The 22,685-nt window shown below is 38.7% G+C and overlaps 1 protein-coding gene across 6 annotated transcripts in view; it reads right to left on the bottom strand.

The window, feature by feature from the left end:
- SMYD3 (SET and MYND domain containing 3) overlaps positions 1-22,685 on the bottom strand; it is a 440,712-nt gene that overhangs the window by 92,005 nt on the left and 326,022 nt on the right. For 5 of the 6 annotated variants that reach the window (XM_075043152.1, XM_075043153.1, XM_075043154.1 and 2 more), the window contains one exon: positions 1,268-1,335. The exons of the other annotated variant lie outside the window; for it this stretch is intronic. In XM_075043152.1, the coding sequence (XP_074899253.1) occupies positions 1,268-1,335 (68 nt within the window). The remainder of the gene's footprint in view (positions 1-1,267; positions 1,336-22,685) is intronic. 6 annotated transcript variants of the gene reach the window in all.

Here is a 22,685-nt window from a genome sequence, read left to right as displayed (position 1 = left end):
TAGGATTTTATCTATTTTAAAATATATTGTGATGCTGAAGCTATCGAGCCATGCAACAATATACAACGTCTTAATGAGACTAACTAAAGTACTCTTAATCAGATTTCATCTCATGGAAAAGTTAGTGGGTTTGATGACAGTTTCATCTGGAAGCATATGAATTCATCTGGAAGGGCATTTGCCTAGGATTTGGGAACCACAGATTTAAGTTCACAATTTTCCTGGCTCACAATGATTTGCTACAGCAAAACTCAAACTGCTCTGAACTGACTTGGGAAAGAGTCTCTTGCATCCTTTGGCAGTGCACTATCATGAACATAGATAACCATCTTCTCTGCAGAAGCAGCAGCTTTTTTTTTTTTTTTCAACCAAAAGAAAACATTTCGCTAATAATAATGCTCCAAAATAATATCCCATTTTTCCCAATTATGTGAAAAGATTTGTTTCCATTCCACTATGAAATCAGATGAATGTTCTGTACTTTTCATAATACTAATTCCCATGTCTTCCTAACCACCTTTCCCTTATGTTTACCACAAGGCGAGCCTCAAGATGTTAAGTGTCCTTAGTCAAATCTTACACATGACATTAGTAGAAAAAGAAACAACAGTGACAGGCCCACTGAGGTATTGACAACATAGTTCGACTGTGCATTAACAAAAAATTGAGAAGGTAAAATATAATTTTAAACTAAACATACTAATTTTCCACATAAATAACTGCAGGTAACTAATGCTATGAAGGCAAAACATTCCCTGGTATGTACTTCTTACCCAATAGAAATAAGAAATAATAACAAGAAATTCAAACATTAACATCCATCTCTCAAGGGGCTTATCTTTTCACCTTACTGGTTTCTTAGTTATGGTAATTTACTAATTAAATGTGTTCAAACCTTTTAATTGCCAGTTCAGAAGGCTCTCGGCTGCAAAATATCTGTATTGTAAAGCAATGCTGAACAGGTTTCCTTTTACTGGTCCCAGTCACACATTTCTGATGTCAGTATTTATTCTTACTTGGAAAAGACTATCACCTCCATTAAAATAAAATATAAAGACTTATCTTATTTAAACTGTTTCAACTCTGTAATCAGGACTATTAAGAATGTTTTCAACTTTATCATATTTTTTATTCTCCTTTAATTTATTTGCATTTCCCAGATTCTCATTTAGAAACTGCTGCTTTGATGGCCCTTACAGCTACCTAGGAAAAAAGGAAAAAAAACTAACATGGATTTTGCCTGTGAATGAAACAGTGTCCACAGTACCTGGGATACAGGCCAACACCAACATCCTGCATCTCTCCATTACTGATGGTGAAACAGTTACAGGTCACCTGTAAAAACAAGGGAAAAAATCCAGGATTACCAGAATCATTTGGAAACCCCATACTCAAGTGAAAAAAAAACTTTCAAAATAAAATGAAGGGGCAATTGGTAATTGGATGGGAAACATTCAAGCCCAACACTGGTGCTCTTTCATTTTAGAGCAACCACATCTGGGACACACTCTCCTGTAAAACTGCAGTCAATTAAAAGCAGAAATATTAGTATCCTGCAAAAACGTGGGGTTAAACACATGCAGAGGCCCTACTTTCCTGTCCAGAGGGGAAAAAAAAAAAAGCCACCCTACACAGAGCCTGAGAAGCTCAGCCCAGAGACAACATAGGAGATGACAGTGACTGCTGATGAAAAGAGTGGCTGTTTACATGCAGGGACTTTGCTGATGCCAGGCTGTCACAGCACCTTTTAATGAGTAGCAGTGCAGCCCAAAGAATATATATAGGACAGTTTTGAAGTAAATAGCAGCCTTGACTGTGGCAACTTTATACTGGCATAAATAAATACAAAGACTGTGCAACAGCATATCTTTCATGTTACGGCTATTTTGGTTTGCATGTAAAAGATCCCACAAAAAAGCATGTTCAAATTGTCATTCAAGAGAAATATAACCTTTCATTTAATCTCAAATATTCAGCTTGATAGTGAATTCTTCCCTCATACAATCATACAAAGCTAAAGTGGTTTTAGAAAAGAGTGGAGAGGAATGGAAGTTGCTGGCAAGTAGATATAGCCCTACCCCAAACTATCAGACTGAAGTTTCTTGGTGTTCAGCCCCAAGAGAGATCAGCACTTTGTAAATGGTTAGCAAGTATCATTTTCATGGGCTTAAATGAGAGCCAGAACCCAATTCCTAATGTATTTTTTAAGTATCTGATTTTTATTTTTTTTTGAACAGCTGGGTTTGCATTTTTTTAATTTTTTAAGATAATCTCTTGGTCAGTTATCAATGACATACTAATAAAATGTTTTATGTAGAAAAACACTGCATGGTACTCCATATACAAGAAAAGTCCCAAGTCTCTTTTGCCTAACATTAGATTATTAATATCATTAATTTTTGTTAGAACAAAAAATGAGTTAGAGTAGGATTTGGCAGATGTGAAAATGAGATTTGAAAGTTGCAGTTTTATCCATAGAGTAATTGCCCAGGACAGTAAATGCACACCTCTATTTTAAAGGTGAACTTTTAAAACTGAACAATTTAATAGTATATCTTATCCTATAAATTGACAAATTATTATTTATGAGAGCATTAACTGTAAGGTGAAAATGAAATCCTCTTTCAAAATTTCTCATAAATTCTGACAGCAATGTTAATTTAAATAAATGTTCTTGCAGTAGGGCATGTGGTTTTTTAAATGGTTAGACAATACTTTGATTAGTCTATTATTTATGTAACCCATTCAAATGTTCTTGATCAATTACCAAAAGCATACATCTTAATTATTTCTTCCCTGCTGGCATTGGATATAAAGTGTCAGACAACTTCTGAGTAAAGATTAGTCCATTTAAAGTGGCAGTTATCCTGGTCCTAAAAATATTGACTTGATTTTGGTATTTATTGAAAAAATAATGCCTTCCAGGTAAGAGAGAAGCTTATGTGGACCTTAGTTCTCTCTAATGGATTATGAAGTAGCAGAGGTCAAACATCTCTTAGAACTTAATGAATCCCTCTTCCTTGCAAATCTACTATTATTACCATAAAATTGTTTATATTAACAATATTGAATTTTGATCATTGTAGAGTTGTAGAGGCTGTTTCATCATTTTCTATTAAAGGTACGTATTCTATTATGTGAAGAGTTTTACACGCAGAAGTTGCAATAGTTTTACTTTTTCCTTTTCATAAACATGCATTAACTTTTTATACCAGGATACATGTGAAGAAAAATGTGAGAAGAATGGATGCTCTGAGATTCAGACATCAAGAGCTTCTTTCAAGAGCAGTTTGCCGTGAGGCACTTTTTAACATCTCTGGTTTAGATATTTTCACAGTATGCAGTTGCATTTCAATATCCCAGTGAGGCAGTGAAATACCATCTAATTTCTAATTATTTGCAGTTTCAAATATGACCCTGGGAATCCAAAGTATAGAGGGCCAGATCTAAAAAGATATTCAAGTACAAAAGCACAGGCAGAAGTCTAACTGGTCCCATGAATTTTGAGCTACGTGATTTTGTGCACAATCCTACCAGAGCCACAAGAAGTTTCAGGTGCTCTGAGGTTTGATTAGCCCCTTAGGAGACAATCTTTCCCCCCATTTAAACTCAGGTATGAAAAAAAACAGTGATACAGATATAAAGTGTATTATCGATAGTAACCTTTGGTATGGCTGCTTTCTGTCCTCAGCAAGTGGAGAGAGAGGAATTGAGATGGTGGTGGTGGGAAGAAGATCTCATCATTTACAGTGTGAGAAATCCTGATATAATGACAATCCTTCATGGACAGCTAGCAGCTGGTAACAGGTATCAAATATGAAAACCCCATAGTCTGTCAACTAAGGATGGGATGGATTGTTTGTTTTCTTTTAGATTTCTAACAAAGTCTCTAAAAATCTACTGAATCTCCTCTACATTTCTTTTTACGTAAAATTTTAAGAGGTTTTAAATCTCAAAGTTAAAGATCAGTCCTACCAAGGGGAGTTCTCAGATTTCAATCCAAAAGTCTACCACAGGATCTGGTGTTGTAGACCACACCTCCCAAGAAACAAATGATGAAGAACGCATTTCTTTTACAGAACACCTCAAGAAAAATTCATTTTCCTAGCTTCCCAGGATTCACAGATGTAGCACAAACAGCAGCTAAATCTGGAGTATCTAACACTGCTGCAGGAGAGCACAGGTAAGCTGCTGGTTCCTGAGGCAATTGTTTACAAATCAAAATCTACTGGGACTGGAAGTTGACTAACTCCATTTCTAGGGAAAAAACCCCAAGGCAAAACAAACAACATCTTTCTAATGCATCACACTATTTCATTCAGGTTTCATGGTTACCTTGTGTTGTCTTTTTTCTGCCTTAACTGACCCAACTTATTACTTATACTACAATAAGGTTGTAGTATCTGCTGCTTCAAGAAACGGTTGCTTCCTTACAAAAGCATGGTCCTTGTCGTCTTAACCCCTGCAGAATCATTCATCTCAGTTATTTAATTTGTGCTGTTGTTCAGCTTGTCCCTTCTGATTCCTCTAAAAATTCCTCTCTATCCAGCTACACAGCACTAAAACTGCATATCCACATAAGGAGACAGAACAGAGTACTCACAGAGTTTGTTATACCCACAAATAAGGAAAAATGCCCATATATTTCAGACCTTCAAAGTTGCAAAGATGAACTCCTTGCCACTTCCAAAATTTCTGAAATAACACATCTCCCAGCACAAGAACTGAGGGAAAATTCTCAGGGCAGAGTACAGACTTTTCAAACCTCCACAATGCAAATCTTAGGAGTATCCTAGAGCTCTCAAGGCTTACCATCATAGCCTGATTGGCCATACAGTTCACTAACAATTTAAAGAATCGGTTCTCAGTGTTTGAGTTGGCTCCACAGCAATAAATCCTGCAAGTTTATTTAAAAGGAACTGCCATTTCAAACAACAAACAATATTATATACATTATTGAATTAAATAAAAAGATTTGCTCTTTTGAGAGACTGCACATGTTTAGAGAGGTATCCTGTACTCAATAAGGTAACCTAAGTAGAAAACATAATCTTTCCCAGACTGGTAAACACACAGAGAGTAAACCAACTTTACTCACTGACCATTATTCTCAGGCATACTATATCAGCAAACAAAAATTACTGCAGTCTGTAAAATTTTATTTCCTCTCTGAGTGACATATGAAAACTCTGTAATTTACTCTGTAAGGACGTCTCTGTTCTCAAGACATCTGGAGCTACTGTCTGAGCAATCTCTGTGTCAGACCCACAGTCTAGTGGACAGCCATGAAGATTTATTTCGGTCTTTGAATTTCACAGGGTATGAAAGCTTCAGTTTGGCAACATACCGAGTTGAATTTGCTTTCAGTTCAGACCTGATTCATATTGCTTTATATGATGGATTTGCATTTGGGTTAAATAAAGCAGACTCAGACTTGATAGCAGGACATTCCAGATTTGGAATCTCGGACACTAAGACAATGAAAAATGTCAATAAGGGATTACGGGAAAGAAAACAAATCATTATTGGCTTACACTTGCTGCACAGATCAAGTTACAAACACCATGACTAATAATCAATCATTTTGTCTCCACGTGTTCCTGTATGTTACTGCAACAGTGAGGCAGCTCTTATAACATGCGTAAGAAACCCTCACAAGAAGGACTACCAAAGGGTATATTGCACTGATAGGGTCAATATAGTTTTCAGCTTTGACATACAATGACTCCAGCCATCCCTGTAAATGGTGTGTCACAGCTGGTGTGTTCTAACCCACCACGAGGAAGAAAGCCATGACTAACACTTTTTTTCCTTAATTTATGATTCTAATCTAATGTAAATTAAAGATATAAAAAACAAAACAAAACAAAACCCCCAACTTCACATATTATTAAGTTTTTCATTCACACCAAAGCTGGCTGGGTATTCCTAGTCATTGGCAAATATTTAACAAAAGATGTTGTAACCAATTCTCATGCTGACAGGCTTCTCAAGAGACTTAAACATTATCCAGGAAGAAGGGACAGGCACCAAATGCTATGAGAGGGGCACACTAATTCAAATGACCAAAACATACCCCAGAGACCTTCTAGCACCACTACATCCCACTATAGCTCTGCACCGATAGTTCTTTCCCACTTGAGGATGAACAGATACCAGGCACAGATGGTTGATAGATCTCAAATCTGCTAATGACTTCATTTGGCACATGGAGTGCTAGAGCAACAGTGCTAAACATGGCAACAGTGCTAAACTGTAAATGCACAACATGCCACGGCAGCGACAGACCTGTCAAGCCCCTGTTTTGAGTGTATTTCACTCAGCTGCTCCTGGCCACAGCCCATGACACCCAGGGTTCCCATGCAGGCAGAGCTTCTCGCTCTGAAACCTCAGCTCTGTCCACTGGACAGGACATTGGAGAGGGACACAGGAGATGGGACAAGGTGGTAAGGTGTCTGCTACCAGAATGCTCTGCTGAAAGGAGCCCTGTTACAAGGCACATGTGCAAACTAGACCTTTGTGGCTTATAGATACGTGCTTGCATGTTTTACTAAATCAGGAACTTTGAATCCAATTCTACATTGCATTGTACTCGGGACCTACCTACTGGCTTCCACAGGAGCCACAGAACCAAAACTTGATGAAAGACACCAGAAGGATCAAAATAAACTGAGGAAAAAAAAAAAAAGAAAAAAAAAAATTCTTTGGAGGTTTGTTCCAGACAGAAATCAAAACGTATTAGAATGGCTTTGGGAAAGCTTTATCTTATTTAGATTTTCAAACTAAGGAAAGTGTACAAGTAGTTAACTGTTTGTGATACTTGCTCAGAAGCCAAATTTTGCTGTAATACCATGAAATCTGGAGAAGCTACATTTCTTTCAAACCATGACTGAATTCGCAAATATTTCATTTTACTTCAAGAACAGTTCATCCTATTAATCTCTCATGCCAAAACATCAATGTTTTGGCCGAATTATAGACTACCATTACCTCAGAGCTAGTTACAGCAAAGATGTGTATTTCCAACTGTTTCTTAGTTCTTCATCTTATGTCTTTGGAGAACTTTCCTCACATCAACTATCAATATTTCAGGTCTTTTTTTGCTATCATAGCACATAAAAGTTTCTGACAAGTGTGCAGAATAAAGGTATTCCTTGCAAAGGGCTGTCACCACCCACAGGGCAGTAGACCAGAAATTTGGCCTGACTTTAAAAGATGATTTAATGCAAGTGTGCTTCAGGCATCCTTTTTTAGTACTCAGCTAAGTGGTGCAATTTTGATTGGAATGGAATGAAAATAGGTCATGGCAAATTACCTCTTCTCTTCTTAACCCCACACATACATCTTCAATCTTTCAAATAAAAATATTTAGCTATGCAGCTAAATATATTTGGTTACTAAGAATGTCAAAGCCATCATTACTAGGACAAATGTTATGTTTGCTATGGGCACTTTTTTTTTTTTTTTAAGTATGTGCAAGATGTAGTTACAAACCTGAGAGTTGGGAAGGTAAAGCCTGAAACACGCAAAAATATTGCACTCTTTGGGTAAAATGAAATATCTTGAAGTTTTGTAGAACTCCCATTAAAAGTTTTGTGCAACCTGTTCTAACCTTTTCACAAATTTCTCCTCTGACAACAGTCAGCAAGTCTTATGTTCCCTTTGGTGAATTCTAGATTTTACTCAGCTCTGCAAATGTTATTATTCTTCCTGCTTTTTGGAACAGAACTGAAATGCATCTATTTCTGGAGCAGAACTGGAGAGACAGAGCTGCAAAGGCCCTAATGGATCATATTACAGTATGCTTGCAGCATTTGGCATTATTAATTGGAGTGGAGTAGAGGCATGACATCCTTCTCTTCATCCTCATTTTCCTACTAGTAACTCCACTCCTGTGAAGTGGGGCAGAGTTACTAACTTGATTTCAACAGCCACTGCATGCCCACCTATTGAAAATAAACTGCTTGTTTATTGAATGAGATCAAACTTCATGGGCATCCAGGAGTGGTTAACTGACTTTGTATTTGTCTTGCCCATTTTGTTACAGATAGCTGTTTATCTGCTTTGCAATGGTATATTCAAAAAATAAATATTGGACTTAATATGAAAAATTATGTTGAGATTCAGCTATGGTTGCTGGTATGAAAATTACATAGGCAAAAGTAAAAAACTAATTAATTAGTCTTATATAACTTCATCTAATAATACAGGTGGAACAAATTACTGTTATCTCCTTCCATTACCCAGATGATTTCCTCATACCAGATTCATAACTGCTAGGCAGCCTGAGGTGAGATGAAACCTAGCCTAAATGTTTCAGGGTTTGCTGACTGTATTCTCACAGATGCAATGTAATTGTTATTCCTTCTGGAGGTGCTTGTTGAGCTAGACCTTCAATTATATTTACTTCTTGAAGTTCATCAACCATAAGTCTTGGGATTTTGTCTGTTGGGCTTCGTGGATTTTTGCCTTTCTTTCCTCTTCTCTTCTTTACTCTTTAACTATTGCCCAACAATATCTTTTCTACTGGAGGGAGAAGCTGGGGGGGGAAGATAAAAATCTGGGGAAAACTTTTTTTCATGCCACTTGTTTAAAATTGTTTCCATCAGGAAATTTCTGAAAGCAGAAAAGCTGAGAATGTTTGAAGAGGAAGAAATTTCAAAGAGAGCAGAAAAAAACCTGAAATGTCTCTTCCAAAATGTGATAGCATAAAATGAATATTTTTAAATCTTAAAAACTTAAACAAAAATAAAAGGTTTGATTTTGAAAATTCATCTGAAAAGGGCAACAAAATCATTAATCTTGATGAATTTAGAAATGTGGAAAGCATTTTTTTTTTTTTTAGAAAACCCCCACATTTTTTCTAATGATTTTTTCATAAGTAGCATGTGGTTTTTGAACCAGCTCTAGTGTCACTTTGCTACTTGAGTTACAACCTAAAACAGAAATGACTGGACAGTTTTAGAACCGAACCTAAGTCTTTTTTTCTTAGTATGGTGAAAAAAATACACAGAAACCACTCATGCCAGCATACGACCCTGTAAGCCTGTATGTGTCCATGATCACTGCAAAGCAAAGCTAACTACAACCTGCTTTGTTTTGTATTAACCAGACAAAATCTCAGGCTCTTATAATGTTTGCACATTGAGGCCCAAAAGAATACTGATATCACTGCCAGTTCCTTCCATTTTTCTTATGCCCTTTCCCTACACATAAACTACTACTACTTTTCTTTTGACATACAGTTTTATAAAAAGGAATAAGTATTGTTCTTTTTACCAAATTACTAAACAAAAAAAAAAAATTTAAAAAAGGATTTAAGTTTTTAAGATATTTGTTTTTCAACTTATTCCTATCATTCAAACTGGGTGACATTACTACTTCTAAAAATCAGTGGGCCAGACACACCCTTTTGTAAATTCATCACCATCAGTGCTCTAAAGCCCTTTCTTCCCATTAAAGGCCTTTGGAAATCAGTAAATTAGGCAATAGGAAACATGCACTATGTTCTTTCAGATAGTTTGCAGATCAAACATCTGCTGAGAGCAGGTCATTTAAATTACATGCAAAAGTATAATTTGAAAATTACATGACCTGTTCACAAAATGCCAATGTAGAATCTCATAAATAAAATACTGTCCTTTTAAAGTTTTTTAGCACTTGATTAGCATATGCTTGCAAAATGCTTTTGAACTCACCCTTATTCCTTCCTTCCACAGACAGCATATGAACAGTGTTGTCAGACACAGTGACTGATGCTACTGTACCATAGGAAGTGTTCTGCATGAGACAGGCTAGAGCCAGCCAGTGAAGAGGAGTGGAGTACCAGCTGATATTCATCAAATATATTAAGTCAGGTGGCAATTAGAAGTTTAACAGGCCAAAGTAAAACTGTGAAACAAAAACCCCACTATGTATTTAAACCTGAAACACTTAAATACCCAGCTGATTGTCTTAATGAGAGGTCTTTGGGAAAAAAGGGGTAACTGCCTATTGAAGGCACTGAAGAGATGGTTAAATCCAGACCATGGTTCTAGACCCCTTTCTGACTGAAAGGGAAAACTGATTACGCTGTGAGCATATGCGCTGGCACTGAAGGGTGAATATGACCATATCAGAAAATATAAGTCAAACTCCATTTCCTTCTCAGGACAAAATAGAACAGTGTTACATTTAAGGTAAAGCTGTGATGTGATGTAAGGCATAGAACAAATTAAAGCTAAAGCAGTAATTTTAAAGCCTGTATAACTCAATTACTCAGTATTCAAGGAGTTCTTGGATTTCTATAGGATGTGTGCATTATTAGTATCTCTGAAAAATCAACTCCCCAAGGGTTTCCAGCCAGCATGTTTTGTTTTCTACATCTCTATTTTTTGGGCTATTTAAAACATTATTCTGATCAGGAAACAGTTGAAATAATTTAATTTTTGCAATTCCATAACATTGGACATGTTTAGTCTCAACACAGTACATACGCTTCTAGTTACTGTGAGGCATAGTTTTCATGCTGATGCTACTCATTTTCTCATTCCCATAATGCTAGTCTGACATTCTTGGACAATCCTATTTGACAATAAACCACAGTCAGTCAATGACTTCTAAAAATACCGAAGACAATTTGCTAGCATAGTGCACTAGATTTGACCATATTGGGAAGTGACAGGGAGTTAAGTCAGAAAAAAAAGAATAATCCTGCTCTACTCCTTTGGATTCACAGGGTGCCTCTGGCACCCAGGATCTAAAGCAGAGCATCTCAAAGCTGCATTTCCCATTGGTAGGCCAGGGTGAGGGATTTTGCTTGAAGAAGCTCTGGATGCTACAACCTGCTCCATTCAGAAATGTCTGGGTAGTTGGTACCGAGTAAGAGGAACATCGCTTTCACTTTTTTTTTTTTTATTCCTTTGTGACTTTTCAAAGTACTAGTAGAAAATAATTGTTTTGTTTCACCAAGAGAAGGAGCCATGGACGTATTTGGGGTGCTTATAAGGAAACAAGGCTTACAGCACCCACAATGCCTGTACCCCAGAAACTATTAGAGAGAAAGTCACGATCCTATCCATCAGGATTCCTTAGCAGAAATGCCATTACTTCAACAGAACAGATAATAACTCTCAGTATATTGTTCTACCTACAACTGAATAGAATAGATTTTCCTTTGAAACAGCATTTTTCTTTATTGTACTAGATTAGTAGTAGCCATTATACAGATTTTCTGTATTGTTACTATATGCTATTACTAGTTAGGAAAAAACACAATACTTGAAGGCAGCATTAAGATAGACTTTCATTTGAGTAAGAAGCACAGAGTAAAGAAAATATAATGATTTATTCCAAAATAAGCTCATAAATTAAGCTCAGAGAACTCCTAGTCAGTATGAAATCAAACAATGAGTTGACAAAAGAACTGTAAAATAACTACATATAGAATAGCTTTTAATAGCACACCTAGAATCATAGCGTGCAGAAAAAGTTAGGAAAAAGCAGAACTCCTGTGTATGCTTCCTACTTAACGAACTCTCTTATGGTGTACAGAGTGTAAATTGGTGAGAAAATGGTCAAATAACTGCATTTGATCTTTCACTCATTAAAAAAAAGAAGTATTTAATTTTGAAAAATTTCTACTAGATAGCTTGGAAATGCAGAAACAAAAGAAGGTTAGACAAACACTACGTTGAGCTCACAGTTCAAATGCTTATGGGTAGCTAACTAAAGTTCACAGACCTGTATGTAATTGCTGTCTACAGGAAATACTTGCATTAGTGAAATAATTTTCTCCTCACTCCTTCACCTTTGCCCTACCACAAACTCAGCAGCAAAGAAACCTCCTAAGAGCATTTCTGTGAACAGGACCTTCCCCACCTCTACGAGATGAACTAAATCTTAACAGCCAGGAATAGAATCTGTCAACTTCTCAGAAACATGATTTTAGCAAGTATTAATTGATAACAGATATAATTTTATACAAATAAGCTTGAAACAAAATTATCCACTCCCTGTTTATTTGTCCTTGTTTAGGTTTCATGTGCTTTTTGAAGCTTATAACACAAATAAGAGCACAAAAGTTGCACTTATATTAATGTAGATTGGCAGTGACTTCAGTGACATCAGATGACTGACTTACACAAAACAACAATTAGGTAGGAAGAAAGTACACAAGTTGAACTAGAATCAAAATTTCTATGAGCATGGAAATCAGGTGATCTAACTCCATGTGGTTAAAATACTGTACATTTCAGACAAAACAAATCCTTGCCATTAAACATCTGCAAACTTTCAGTTGCTTAATTCTTAACCTAAGCTCTTTACCACAAATTACTTACGTTCACATTAAATACTAAAATAAAAACACAAAAGTTTAAAAAAAACCCAGACAGTGGATGTGATATCATTAAATAGCCTGACTAGTCAAACTTGAAAGCTGAGCAAACATTTTAAAAAATAACATGCAATTTTGTTTCACTCTTTTTTTTCCCCTAGCTTGAGATAGCATGAAAGGCACTGAAATTGCATTTATCAAAAATGTCTGTGTTTTCCCAGCATTCAGATGATATACTGCCATGTACAAAGTGACTGCCATAACCATGTATTCTTTCATGTGAAAGTGACACTTTTGCCTACCAACAAGTATCAAAATTTCTTTACAGGAAAAGTTGTATCATCTTCCCTCATATATGCAAGACCAGGAAAATAAATAGCAGTAGTATACCTTGGAAAGCTGATGCATACCAATATGCTTTAATTTAATTTTCTTCATCTTACAATTTCTAAGCCAATTCAATTTTTTCATAACCCAGATTCACGATTTCAGAAACTTTAAGAACAAGACATGACCTCTACATTTCAAAGTCCAAACATTCACTACAGTCTGAGAAAATTACAGTGGTGTTCCGTTATATATTTCAAGGAAGAAAGATGGCTGAGATGGCTATGCTGGCTTTACAAAACTAACTAGAGATTGACAAAATACCCCTTTGATTCACACCACTCTCCTAGTGCTTCATGCTATTTTTTTCTGATATGCAGATTCACTCTCAGCAAATCTTTATTTACAGTTTTCATACTCCTTACTTTGAGCTTTTTTTTCATTTTGTGCAAACAGATCTTTACATATACCCAAGACAAGCAAACCAACTAGATAAACAGTGATTTCAGCAACCAAAAAGAAGCAGCTGACATTTCTATTACACCTGACAAAACCCAGGGTGATGGGAAAGAACCTACTAATTTTTGGTCACAACAATACTAGTGGATTCTAACAAATTCCTCACCTCCACCTCCAATGAAAGCTTTAAGTTTATACCTCTAAGCTCTCTTAAAAACATCATAGAACTAAAAAAAGTGCAAAATTGGATCAGAAATATGAACCACAAGGCACGAGGTTATTGAAATTTACTGTTGTGTTTCTCCTCACAGTATGCATTTTGACACTGACTCTCGTCCTTATGGTCATACTGTTTCTACCCAAGCATAATGCCAAAAACCTACATGCCAAAATACATTCTTCCTTCATGAATTAAGACTTTGAAAATTCAATATTCTGGCTATGATTATTTAAGAGCACATTTTCCTTTCATCTAGGACTTATCTGATTTGAATGTCTATGAAAATTTTACCTTTAAATTGTTATATTTTCATGAATAGAATGAGGTAAAACTATAAAGCAATTCCTAAAACTAAGATGTTTCACCCTACGGATCCATTCATGATACAATAAGAACTTAAAACAAAAAATGCAAAATCAGACTAGATAAGGTTTCATTATTAGCTCTTGTTATGAGAACCATATGAGAACAAACAAAGTAAACTCATATCTTTTTTCACCAACAAATGTGGAAATAATTCTCTTTTTTACAAGTTATGACAGAAAAGAGTAACTTGTTCCATTAATTCCTGTATAATTTACAATTAAAATGTATTTTTAAAGTATCTGACATGCTGTGCTACTCTTGGCCATTGATCTCAAACACAAATCAGCTATGTGAAATTATAAAATTGTAAACTTTAGGTCATCTAACAAGAATTTCAAATATCAAGCTTTCAACCATCAAATACTTCCACTTTTTTTTTTAATATTGAGCTCATCCTAATGAAAATGCAAAACATTTTGAAAGTTTGAATCATGAACTACCCTTTGCGACCAGTCTTTCCAGACTGAGTCCAAGTGTTTTCCCATAGCCAGTCACATCATCTTGTCAGTGAAGCTGAAACAAGTGCCCCTTTTCATTGGCAAGGCTCTTCCTAGCCATGAATGAAGTGCCTACTTCTCTTAAACTTCTTTGTTATTATTTTTTGACATTTTACACTCACTATGATAGCACTGCATCAAACAGTCTATTGAGCTATTACCACTTGGATCATTTAAATCATTCATTCAGTTTGTGTAAGATATTAAAAACAAATACATGAAAATTATCCCTTAGGACAAAATTTAGACTTCTAAATCTGTTTCTTCAAACTACATTGCCAACCCTTCAGTTACATGTCCATGATTATTAACAAAGAAGATAAGAAGCAGGAGAAGGAAAACTAACAAACAAAAACTATAAAATGACTGAATTAAGTAAAGAGAAACAAAGTAGAAGCCAAAACTACAGGAGATAATGCAAGTTCAAACTTGCTTCTTAATGAGCATTTAATACCAGTTTGGTTGTAGAAAGAGTATGGAGGAGAGGACCTAGCAAAATACCAGCCAAGGCCAATGGCGCTTCATTTCCACCACCTGTTGTTCAAAGGTGTTACAATATGCAGGCCCTAATAGAATATAGGTAAAGATAGAGTTTTGTTTTAAAAATTATTACACATCTTAATTCATTAAGCAGTTTGTATTGGCTTTTTGTGGCCAGGTTTTGGTAGCGGGGGGGGGGCGGTTACAGGGGTGGCTTCTGTGAGAAGCTGCTGGAAGCTTCCCCTATGTCCGACAGAGCCAATGCCAGCCGGCTCTAAGATGGACTCACTGCCAGCCAACGCTGAGCCAATCAGCAACAGCGGTAACACCTCTGTGATAACATATTTAAGAAGGAAAAAAGTTGCAGGGCACACAGAAATGGCAGCCAGAAAGTGGAGTGAGAACATGTAAGAGAAACAACCCTGCAGACCCCAAGGGCAGTGTAGAAGGAGGGGGAGGAGGTGGTCCAGGCGCCGGAGCAGAGATTCCCCTGCAGCCCGTGGTGAAGCCCATGGTGAGGCAGGCTGTCCCCCTGCAGCCCAGGGAGGTCCATGGTGGAGCAGATCTCCACCTGCACCCTGTGGAGGACCCCACGCCAGAGCAGGTGGGTGCCCGAAGGAGGCTGTGACCCCATGGGAAGCCCACGCTGGAGCAGGCTCCTGGCAGGACCTGCGGATCTGTGGAGAGAGGAGCCCACGGAGCAGGTTTTCTGGCAGGACTTGTGACCCTGTGGGGGACCCACGCTGGAGCAGTGTGCTCCTGAAGGACTGCATGCCATGGAAGGGACCCATGCTGGAGAAGTTAATGAAGAACTGCAGAGTGTGGGAAGGACCCACGTTGCAGAAGTTCATGGAGGACTGCCTCCCATGGGAGGGACCCCACGCTGGAGCAGGGGAAGAGTGTGAGGAGTCCTGCCCCTGAAGAGGATGAAGCAGCAGAGTCAACGTGTGATGAACTGACCGTAAACCCCATTCCATATCCCCCTGCGCTGCTGGTGGGGGTAGGTAGAGAATCCGGGAGTGAAGTTGTGCCCAGGAAGAAGTGAGGGGTGGAAGGAAGGTGTTTTGAGATTTGGTTTTATTTCTCATTACCCTACTCTGGTTGACTGGTAATAAATTGAGTTAATTTTCCCCAAGTTGAGTATGTATTGCCTGTGACGGTAATTGGCGAGTGATCTCTCCTGTCTTTATCTCGACCCAGGAGCCCTTTGTTATATTTCCTCTCCCCTGTCCAGCTGAGGAGGGGGGAGTGATAGAACGGCTTTGGTGGGCACCTGGCATTTAGCCAGGGTCAACCCGTCACACAGCTCTAAGCAGCAATCCAGCTCTGACACAGTACTTGCCCGTAAGCGCCTGCTGGCGTGCTCTCAAAGGTGCCAGTGCGGCTCACCCAGTCAGCACCTACACATGGAGACTGCACTTTCAACTCTCTTGTAGGAATAACTGAATGGACGAGTACTGATACCTTGACTGAATAATGATTCTCTTCTGCTGCTTTATGAGTAAAACGTTTGTTTAAGATCGTCACCTAACTGTACAGACTAGTCAGACATTTGAAGATGGAGAAATAAACCTTCTTGCTTTGCTCTTGTTTGAGAATGAGGCCCTGCCTATGCAAGCACTTACAGAGAAGTTTTGTTTTCAGCTGTGCTTTCTCACTAACCTCAAAAGGGTTGCTCACAGGTTACTGCTGCCATTTCTTACTTGCTTCAGTAAGCCACCCTGCAACCCACACCCCACAAATGGTTCATCCATTTGCTTGAGTATTGCTATCCTAGTTGTAACTAGTTGTGCCATACTATGTCTAAAGACCCTGCAGCATGACTACTGTAAAAAAAGGTAATTTTAACTTTAAACTTATATTTTATTGAATAGACATGTGACTTTCATGCAGAATCTGGCCATTGGGAGGATTCCCCAAGCAGAAGAGTCAGTGACAGCCCCAGGACCTGTGCACGAGATGGGAACATGACAGTAACTGTGTGGGGCTTATTGGTAAACACATCACTGAGTAATACTTGATAATATTTAATTAAATGACTGTAGAAGTCTTTTACCAGAGGAAACGTTGAAGTGAGAAACCAAGTGAAGCACACTCAGTCTAACTATAGGATAATAACTAAAGGATGATCTGTTTGTACCACAATACTTCCATGAGACTGGGAAACAACAGCAAAAGGCAGGAAAGCTGACCAAGCTTTAGGAGAGCTGCATTAGTACTGGCATGTGGAGAGATAGAAGCAGGTACGTTTTTTTCAAAACAAAAATAATGATTGAACTTCTACATAAAACCTGTTATTTAAAAAGCCCTATTTATACAAATCTGACAAATTTGCTCCAAGACATACAAAGAGATGATTGCAAAATAAAGCCCACTGATATTTACTCAGACTTCTCTCTGCCAGATCTCTGCACATGACTATGAACATCCTCTCATGCTACTTCAGGTGTTTGTCTAAAAAAATACATCTTATATAACAATACAGTCTTTGGCAGAAATTTAGCCATAAAGCCACATATTTTGCAAACCAAGTATCCACAGTACCTAACTGCACAATTATTGAACTTGGGTATTATCAGTTCTAAAATTATTCACAAAAAAAAATGCTACATATTTGAATTAATAAACATCTGAGACTGTACATTCCCTTCATTTCCATGAGTAAAAATGTGTAGCATTCGCTACATATCAAGGTGCCACGATTAGATCACTGGTCGGCCCGGACCAGGGAAAGAGACAGATAACACACACAGTGTAAGCGCCAACTTCCGGCTTTTATTGCGCAGTTAATTCCTTTTATACTAACAAGGGGAGGTGGGGTTACAGGTACATCACAAGGCTGCGACTAACCCTCTAACTTTCCGTGACAACGCGAGATCTTCCGAACGCCGACCCCTACAAAAATGTTTATCCTAATTAGAGCTGAGCAAATAATTTTCAACAAATCATTTACCCTTCAAAAGCAATTTTTGTCTTTACTTTTGGAATCCCTGAAAGCAGATTATAAAACTGTCAAAATTCATTCAAAGTCAGCTCTAATCTTTCTTTCTTGTTGTTGCTATTTTTTAACTCAGTGAACCAATCATGAACTAAGTAGTAAAAATTCACACTCAAATACTAAAATCATGACCGTCATTGAGTCTGCAGACACACTGGCTGACTTAGAAACTGAAAATACTGTAGCTTATTGTGACTGCATTGCAGCATAAATGCTAAATGTAAATCACAATCCCAAACACAAGCTGGAAAAAGCGCTGCCCTAGAACAGTAGCAATTAACGGAACAATGAACCTTGGAATATATTAATTCTTTATTTTTTAGCCCACACAGAAATTGTTACCTAGACCATCCTAAGAATCATGATTTTGGGGTGAAATTTTTCTTTTCGTCTCCCATTATCATTTTGTTATTGGAATAACAACTACTTAAAAGCTCTCTGAAAAGAACCGGGATCAAAAAATAATAATGCTTCAAACTCAGGAAGTAAAATAATGGAGCATTTCATTAGTAGGGAGGAAAAAAAGGTATTGCTTTTGGAGATTCTTTCCTCATTGCAGCTTCTCACAGAGCTTCTTTCCTGCTTCTCACTTTGGCAATTCAGTTTTGTGACTAGAGGTTGAAACCAGAGTTCAGCAGGCCTGAAATACTATTATTTGTCTGTATATCTGTAGTTTTATATTTCTATTTGCTTAAGGACATCAAACAATGTATAGACATTAATTAATTGTTATAACAGCCCTGTGAAGAATGGAAATGCAGAACTAAATCATAAAGAAGTTGAATGTAACACCAAGGCCACAGGGCACACCAGCAGCAGTTTGGCATACAAAGGAATTTGTTTTAGAGGCTTTGACTGTATCCAAAAGGTTTACAGTTAAGAAGAAAAAAACCCTTAATGTTCTTTGGAAAATAACAGAAGCATAAAATCCACAACTGAAATGGGATTCCTGGCTTTGCACTTCCCTGTGGCACACGGTGATGGTGCCGTGCTGCAGTACAGCTGCAGGCACAGCATTGGTCATGTTACGCCAGTTAAGGGGCCATGTATTATTTCATGTCTTCTGTCTCGACTACATGATGCTGTGAAATTGGCTGGTAGTTCCAACACCCTTCTCTGGCACATTTTTCAGTCTGCATTTGCCTTTCCCCATTTATGCAGATTACTCCTTGCCTGTTAACTGCCCTTACAGAGTGAACTCATCATATAGAAAACAAAAAAGTGAGCAACACATAGACGAGGGAAAGAACTCTCATCAGCAGCCAAAACCTATAAAGCACCAGAGCACTTTTAAAAGCTCAGCCATGAATCAGGAAGGGAAATCCCTGAAGAACTGAGGACAAGAGCAACCAAACTAGCGCAGAGAGGCCGTGCAGCCCACCTCATCCACTTGCTGTAGGACATTCACCATCCTGACGCTGCAGCCTGCCCTGGCAGGGGTGATATTTCCTCTCGGCATCTGCAGCGCTGACAGTGAAGGGGTGCCCACAGCGGGGAAAGGCTCTCCTGGGCCCCGCCGGGTGAGGGGGGGAAGCAGCGGCAGTGGGGGGCTGCCATGGCTACACCCTCAAACGCAGGTGACTCTGTCAGGGCAGGAAGGCACCTAGGAAAGCACCCAGCACTAAACTTGTCAGGCCCCAAATTTAATACTAAACCCAGCTCAGCCGGTGTGCTTGTTGCGTGCCCTGTTACAGTTCACGTTCTCAAAGCGCTGGTGCTGGGAGCTGAAAAGCTCCGAGTCGATGCCTGCCCCCCCGAGCGGAGGCTCCCTGGAAGGGCCCTCGCCATGACAGTCGCCAGGAAGCCCTGAGGCTGTCACAGGTCTCCCTGGAGCAGTCCACCTAGAAACGTGGCAGAGCTGCCTGTCGGGGCCCTGAGGACACCAGCCGGCCTCTCCCAGCGCCTCCCCCACCCGCCCACGGCCCAGGAAGCCCATTTCAGCACCCCCCGCCCCGAGGCCGTCGGTCCCTGCTGCGGCAACATCGCAGCCCTGCCCTGCCACCGGCCGCTGGGCCGGGCCCAGCCGGGGCCCACATCCCAGCCTCGCCTCAGCCTGACCCCGTCCCCAGGGAGGTGCAGGATACCCAGGGCTGGGGCCGCCCCGGTGTCCCCCGGCTGCCCTGCTCCTGGCTGGGGTGGTGGGACGGGCCCCGGCTGCCCGGCCCTGCCCTGAGGTCCCTGGGCAGCCCCTGCCACCCCCAGCGCCCAGCCCACGAGGTGCCGGTTTACAATACTTGCTTTCTTCGGTCAATCAGGTCGTGGCAAAATACTGCTATGAAAAGATACAGTACTTAAGACATAATCACAGCAGAAACATAATTATGCCAGCCTGAGAGCAAATACTTTCCGTTCCTCCTCCCCACCATCCATGATGGAGGAATACCACCAACAAACTACTGCAGAAAGCAGGTTTAGTAGAAAACTAGCGTGTAAACAGAGGTCTCCAAAACAGGTGTCACAAGAAAACCACAGCGATCCTGGAAGAATTTAAATGATATTTTTTCACTGAAATCAGAAGAAGATGTGACAAGATCTAAAAGGCTGTCTTCCGCCTTCCCCTTCTTCCACGAGGAAATAGCCCTCAATAGTCAAACTTCTGCTGTCACAGAAGAAAAACAACTCACCATCAACTGTGTATTTTCCAAATTATATTCCCCTCTATATTGAAAGCATGTGCACTTTCTGGCTCCTATGCAAGTTATCTATATGAATTTTAGAAAAAAATAAAGTATTTTTTAGTCTGGAAAGTGAGAGAACTAATACATGTAGGGCATATATAGATGTATGTAGGAAAACAATGCATGTGGGAAAGTAATGTATGTAGGAAAAAAATCGCTGCTATTCATTTTCAGTGGACAAATAACATGAGCTGTTTTTCTTGGAGTCATTGAAAGTGCACAATGAAATCTATGTTATTTGCCACTTCAGGAGGAGGAGGTTGGGATGAATGGTAACTTATTTCCATGGGTTGCTTTCACAGTAGGCCCCAACTAGAGATTCTTAATTCAAATCCACATGCAACTTTTTAAAAGCCATGAAAAAAATACATGGTCTATTTTGGTTTCAGATCATAGGCACATTTGCTCAATTTTACATCATATCTCAAAAATAATTTCAACAAATTTCTGGTGCTCTCACACCCTCATAGATGCTTTTACAGGTATGCAGACTGCTGTCAAAGTGTGCTATATAGCCTTCTGTGAATAATGCCGAAAAGTAAAAGGCTTTTTCAGGAAAATAAGGCAATTCTTGTATAGTCACATTGCATTGTGCTTCACACGAATCATGGTCTCACTGGAAATACGAGTTTTCCCTTCTAGGTATGGTCCATAAGCCTCAATAACAACACCAAGTAAAAGAAAAACACAAATTCTTGCATGATTCATGATGGTTTCAGGAAGTCTCCCTCGGTCTTCATGCAAGACAGCTGAAAACAACTCCATAGATGCCATAAATTTAAAAGAGTGCAAAAGCGTTTACAGCAGCAGACAAGAAGCTTCCTTCTCAAGCAAGTAAGATTTTAACAAAAGTATAGTGGTTTGAGTTAGATAGCCCCTGACCATACATTTTAGTAAGACAATATCTCTTCTGGAGATTATAACTGAAACAAGCTCTGGCTTAGACAAATAAGAGGACAATATCCTCCATGTGAAGGAGAAAATGGGTTTGACATTGAACACTTCAAGGATAATCTGTAAACTAGATTCAACTGATGGTTTGTCAGAAAATGCCATGTTGCACAATCCAAATATTTTACAGAAATGCCAGTCTCATTCAATTGTTGCTGTTATACCGGAGAGCACTTTTAACTTGAGCAATAACCTGTATGAGGTTTGGGGAGTCTTCTGAATTTTTTTTCCAGGAATTTCCTATTTGTAAGAAAATTTTTAGAATGAAGGCTCATTCTAAATTGGCCTGAGTCGGGCACTTGGAGCTCAACCAGCTACATCACTACAGAGCACATCCAACATCACAAATAAAGACATTATCATAAAACTACAATAAATGTTCCTAACTGTTGCTAAACAGGCTGCATATCATACTATTGGACTAATTTGATTTCTCAGTTGCACTAATAACCAGAAGACCCTTGCACTAATGTAGCCATGCTTGTAATGATTAGGCCCATCCAACTTCTGAGACCCAGTAGGTGCTTGCAGTACTGGACCAGTTCCTCAGCTATGCTTATTGGCACAGTTCAAGCTGATTTCAGATGGTACTGTTACAATTTGTAACAGTGAAGGATCCATCAGATAGTGACAAAAATGTAACATAATTAGGAAGGAAGTTGGTTGCTTTCTTTGTCATGTTAAATATTCTACCTAGGCCCTACTCATTTGCTGAATTCTTTTTGTCTGAAATTCACTCTCCTTTCTTTTTGACAGGAATCTCTGTTAAGGTTAGAATGAATTAAACATTATCACAAGAAAGAAAATGGCAACAAGAACATTAATTGGTAATGACAGCAGTTTCATGATATCCTTTTTTAATGTACAGCAGTACATTTGTCAAAAGGTGAATTCTCTGCTCTGAGAACATTAAAACATAAAACCAACCAACTCTTATATGGACTTTAAGAAACATCATCAAACTGATCAAATAAAAATGTGTAAGATTTATCACGGAAGCCCTTGACCTCCAAGACAGCTTTTCAAACCAGTTAACTTTCTGTCTTGAAGTAGAACAATTTTCTTATGCTTATCTCAGACTGTGTGGGTGAATGAATGAAATCAAGCATCTGTGAATCTCTCACAAACATACTATGTCTCTGTTCTCAGGCTCTAACAGCATCTCTTGGTTTTTTAAACCAACATGCCTGATGAATGATACAGTTTTCACCATCATTTTAAATATTCAAAAGAATGTGCATAATTATTTTCTAAAAATATACCAGATACAATCTTTGTCTAGGTTTTTAAATTGTCTAGCTGGAGCCCTAGTTTGGCAGCACTGACTGTAGGATCTGAGCACTTCCCAACTATCAGCCTGCACTCTGTATTCTGGAAGCCTGTCTTGTCCCAA

The sequence above is a fragment of the Buteo buteo genome, chromosome 12 (assembly GCF_964188355.1).
Source record: "Buteo buteo chromosome 12, bButBut1.hap1.1, whole genome shotgun sequence".
Taxonomy (NCBI): Eukaryota; Metazoa; Chordata; class Aves; order Accipitriformes; family Accipitridae; genus Buteo; species Buteo buteo.
The sequence above is the reverse complement of the archived record's forward strand: the minus strand, read 5'-3'. Positions and strand labels throughout refer to the sequence as shown.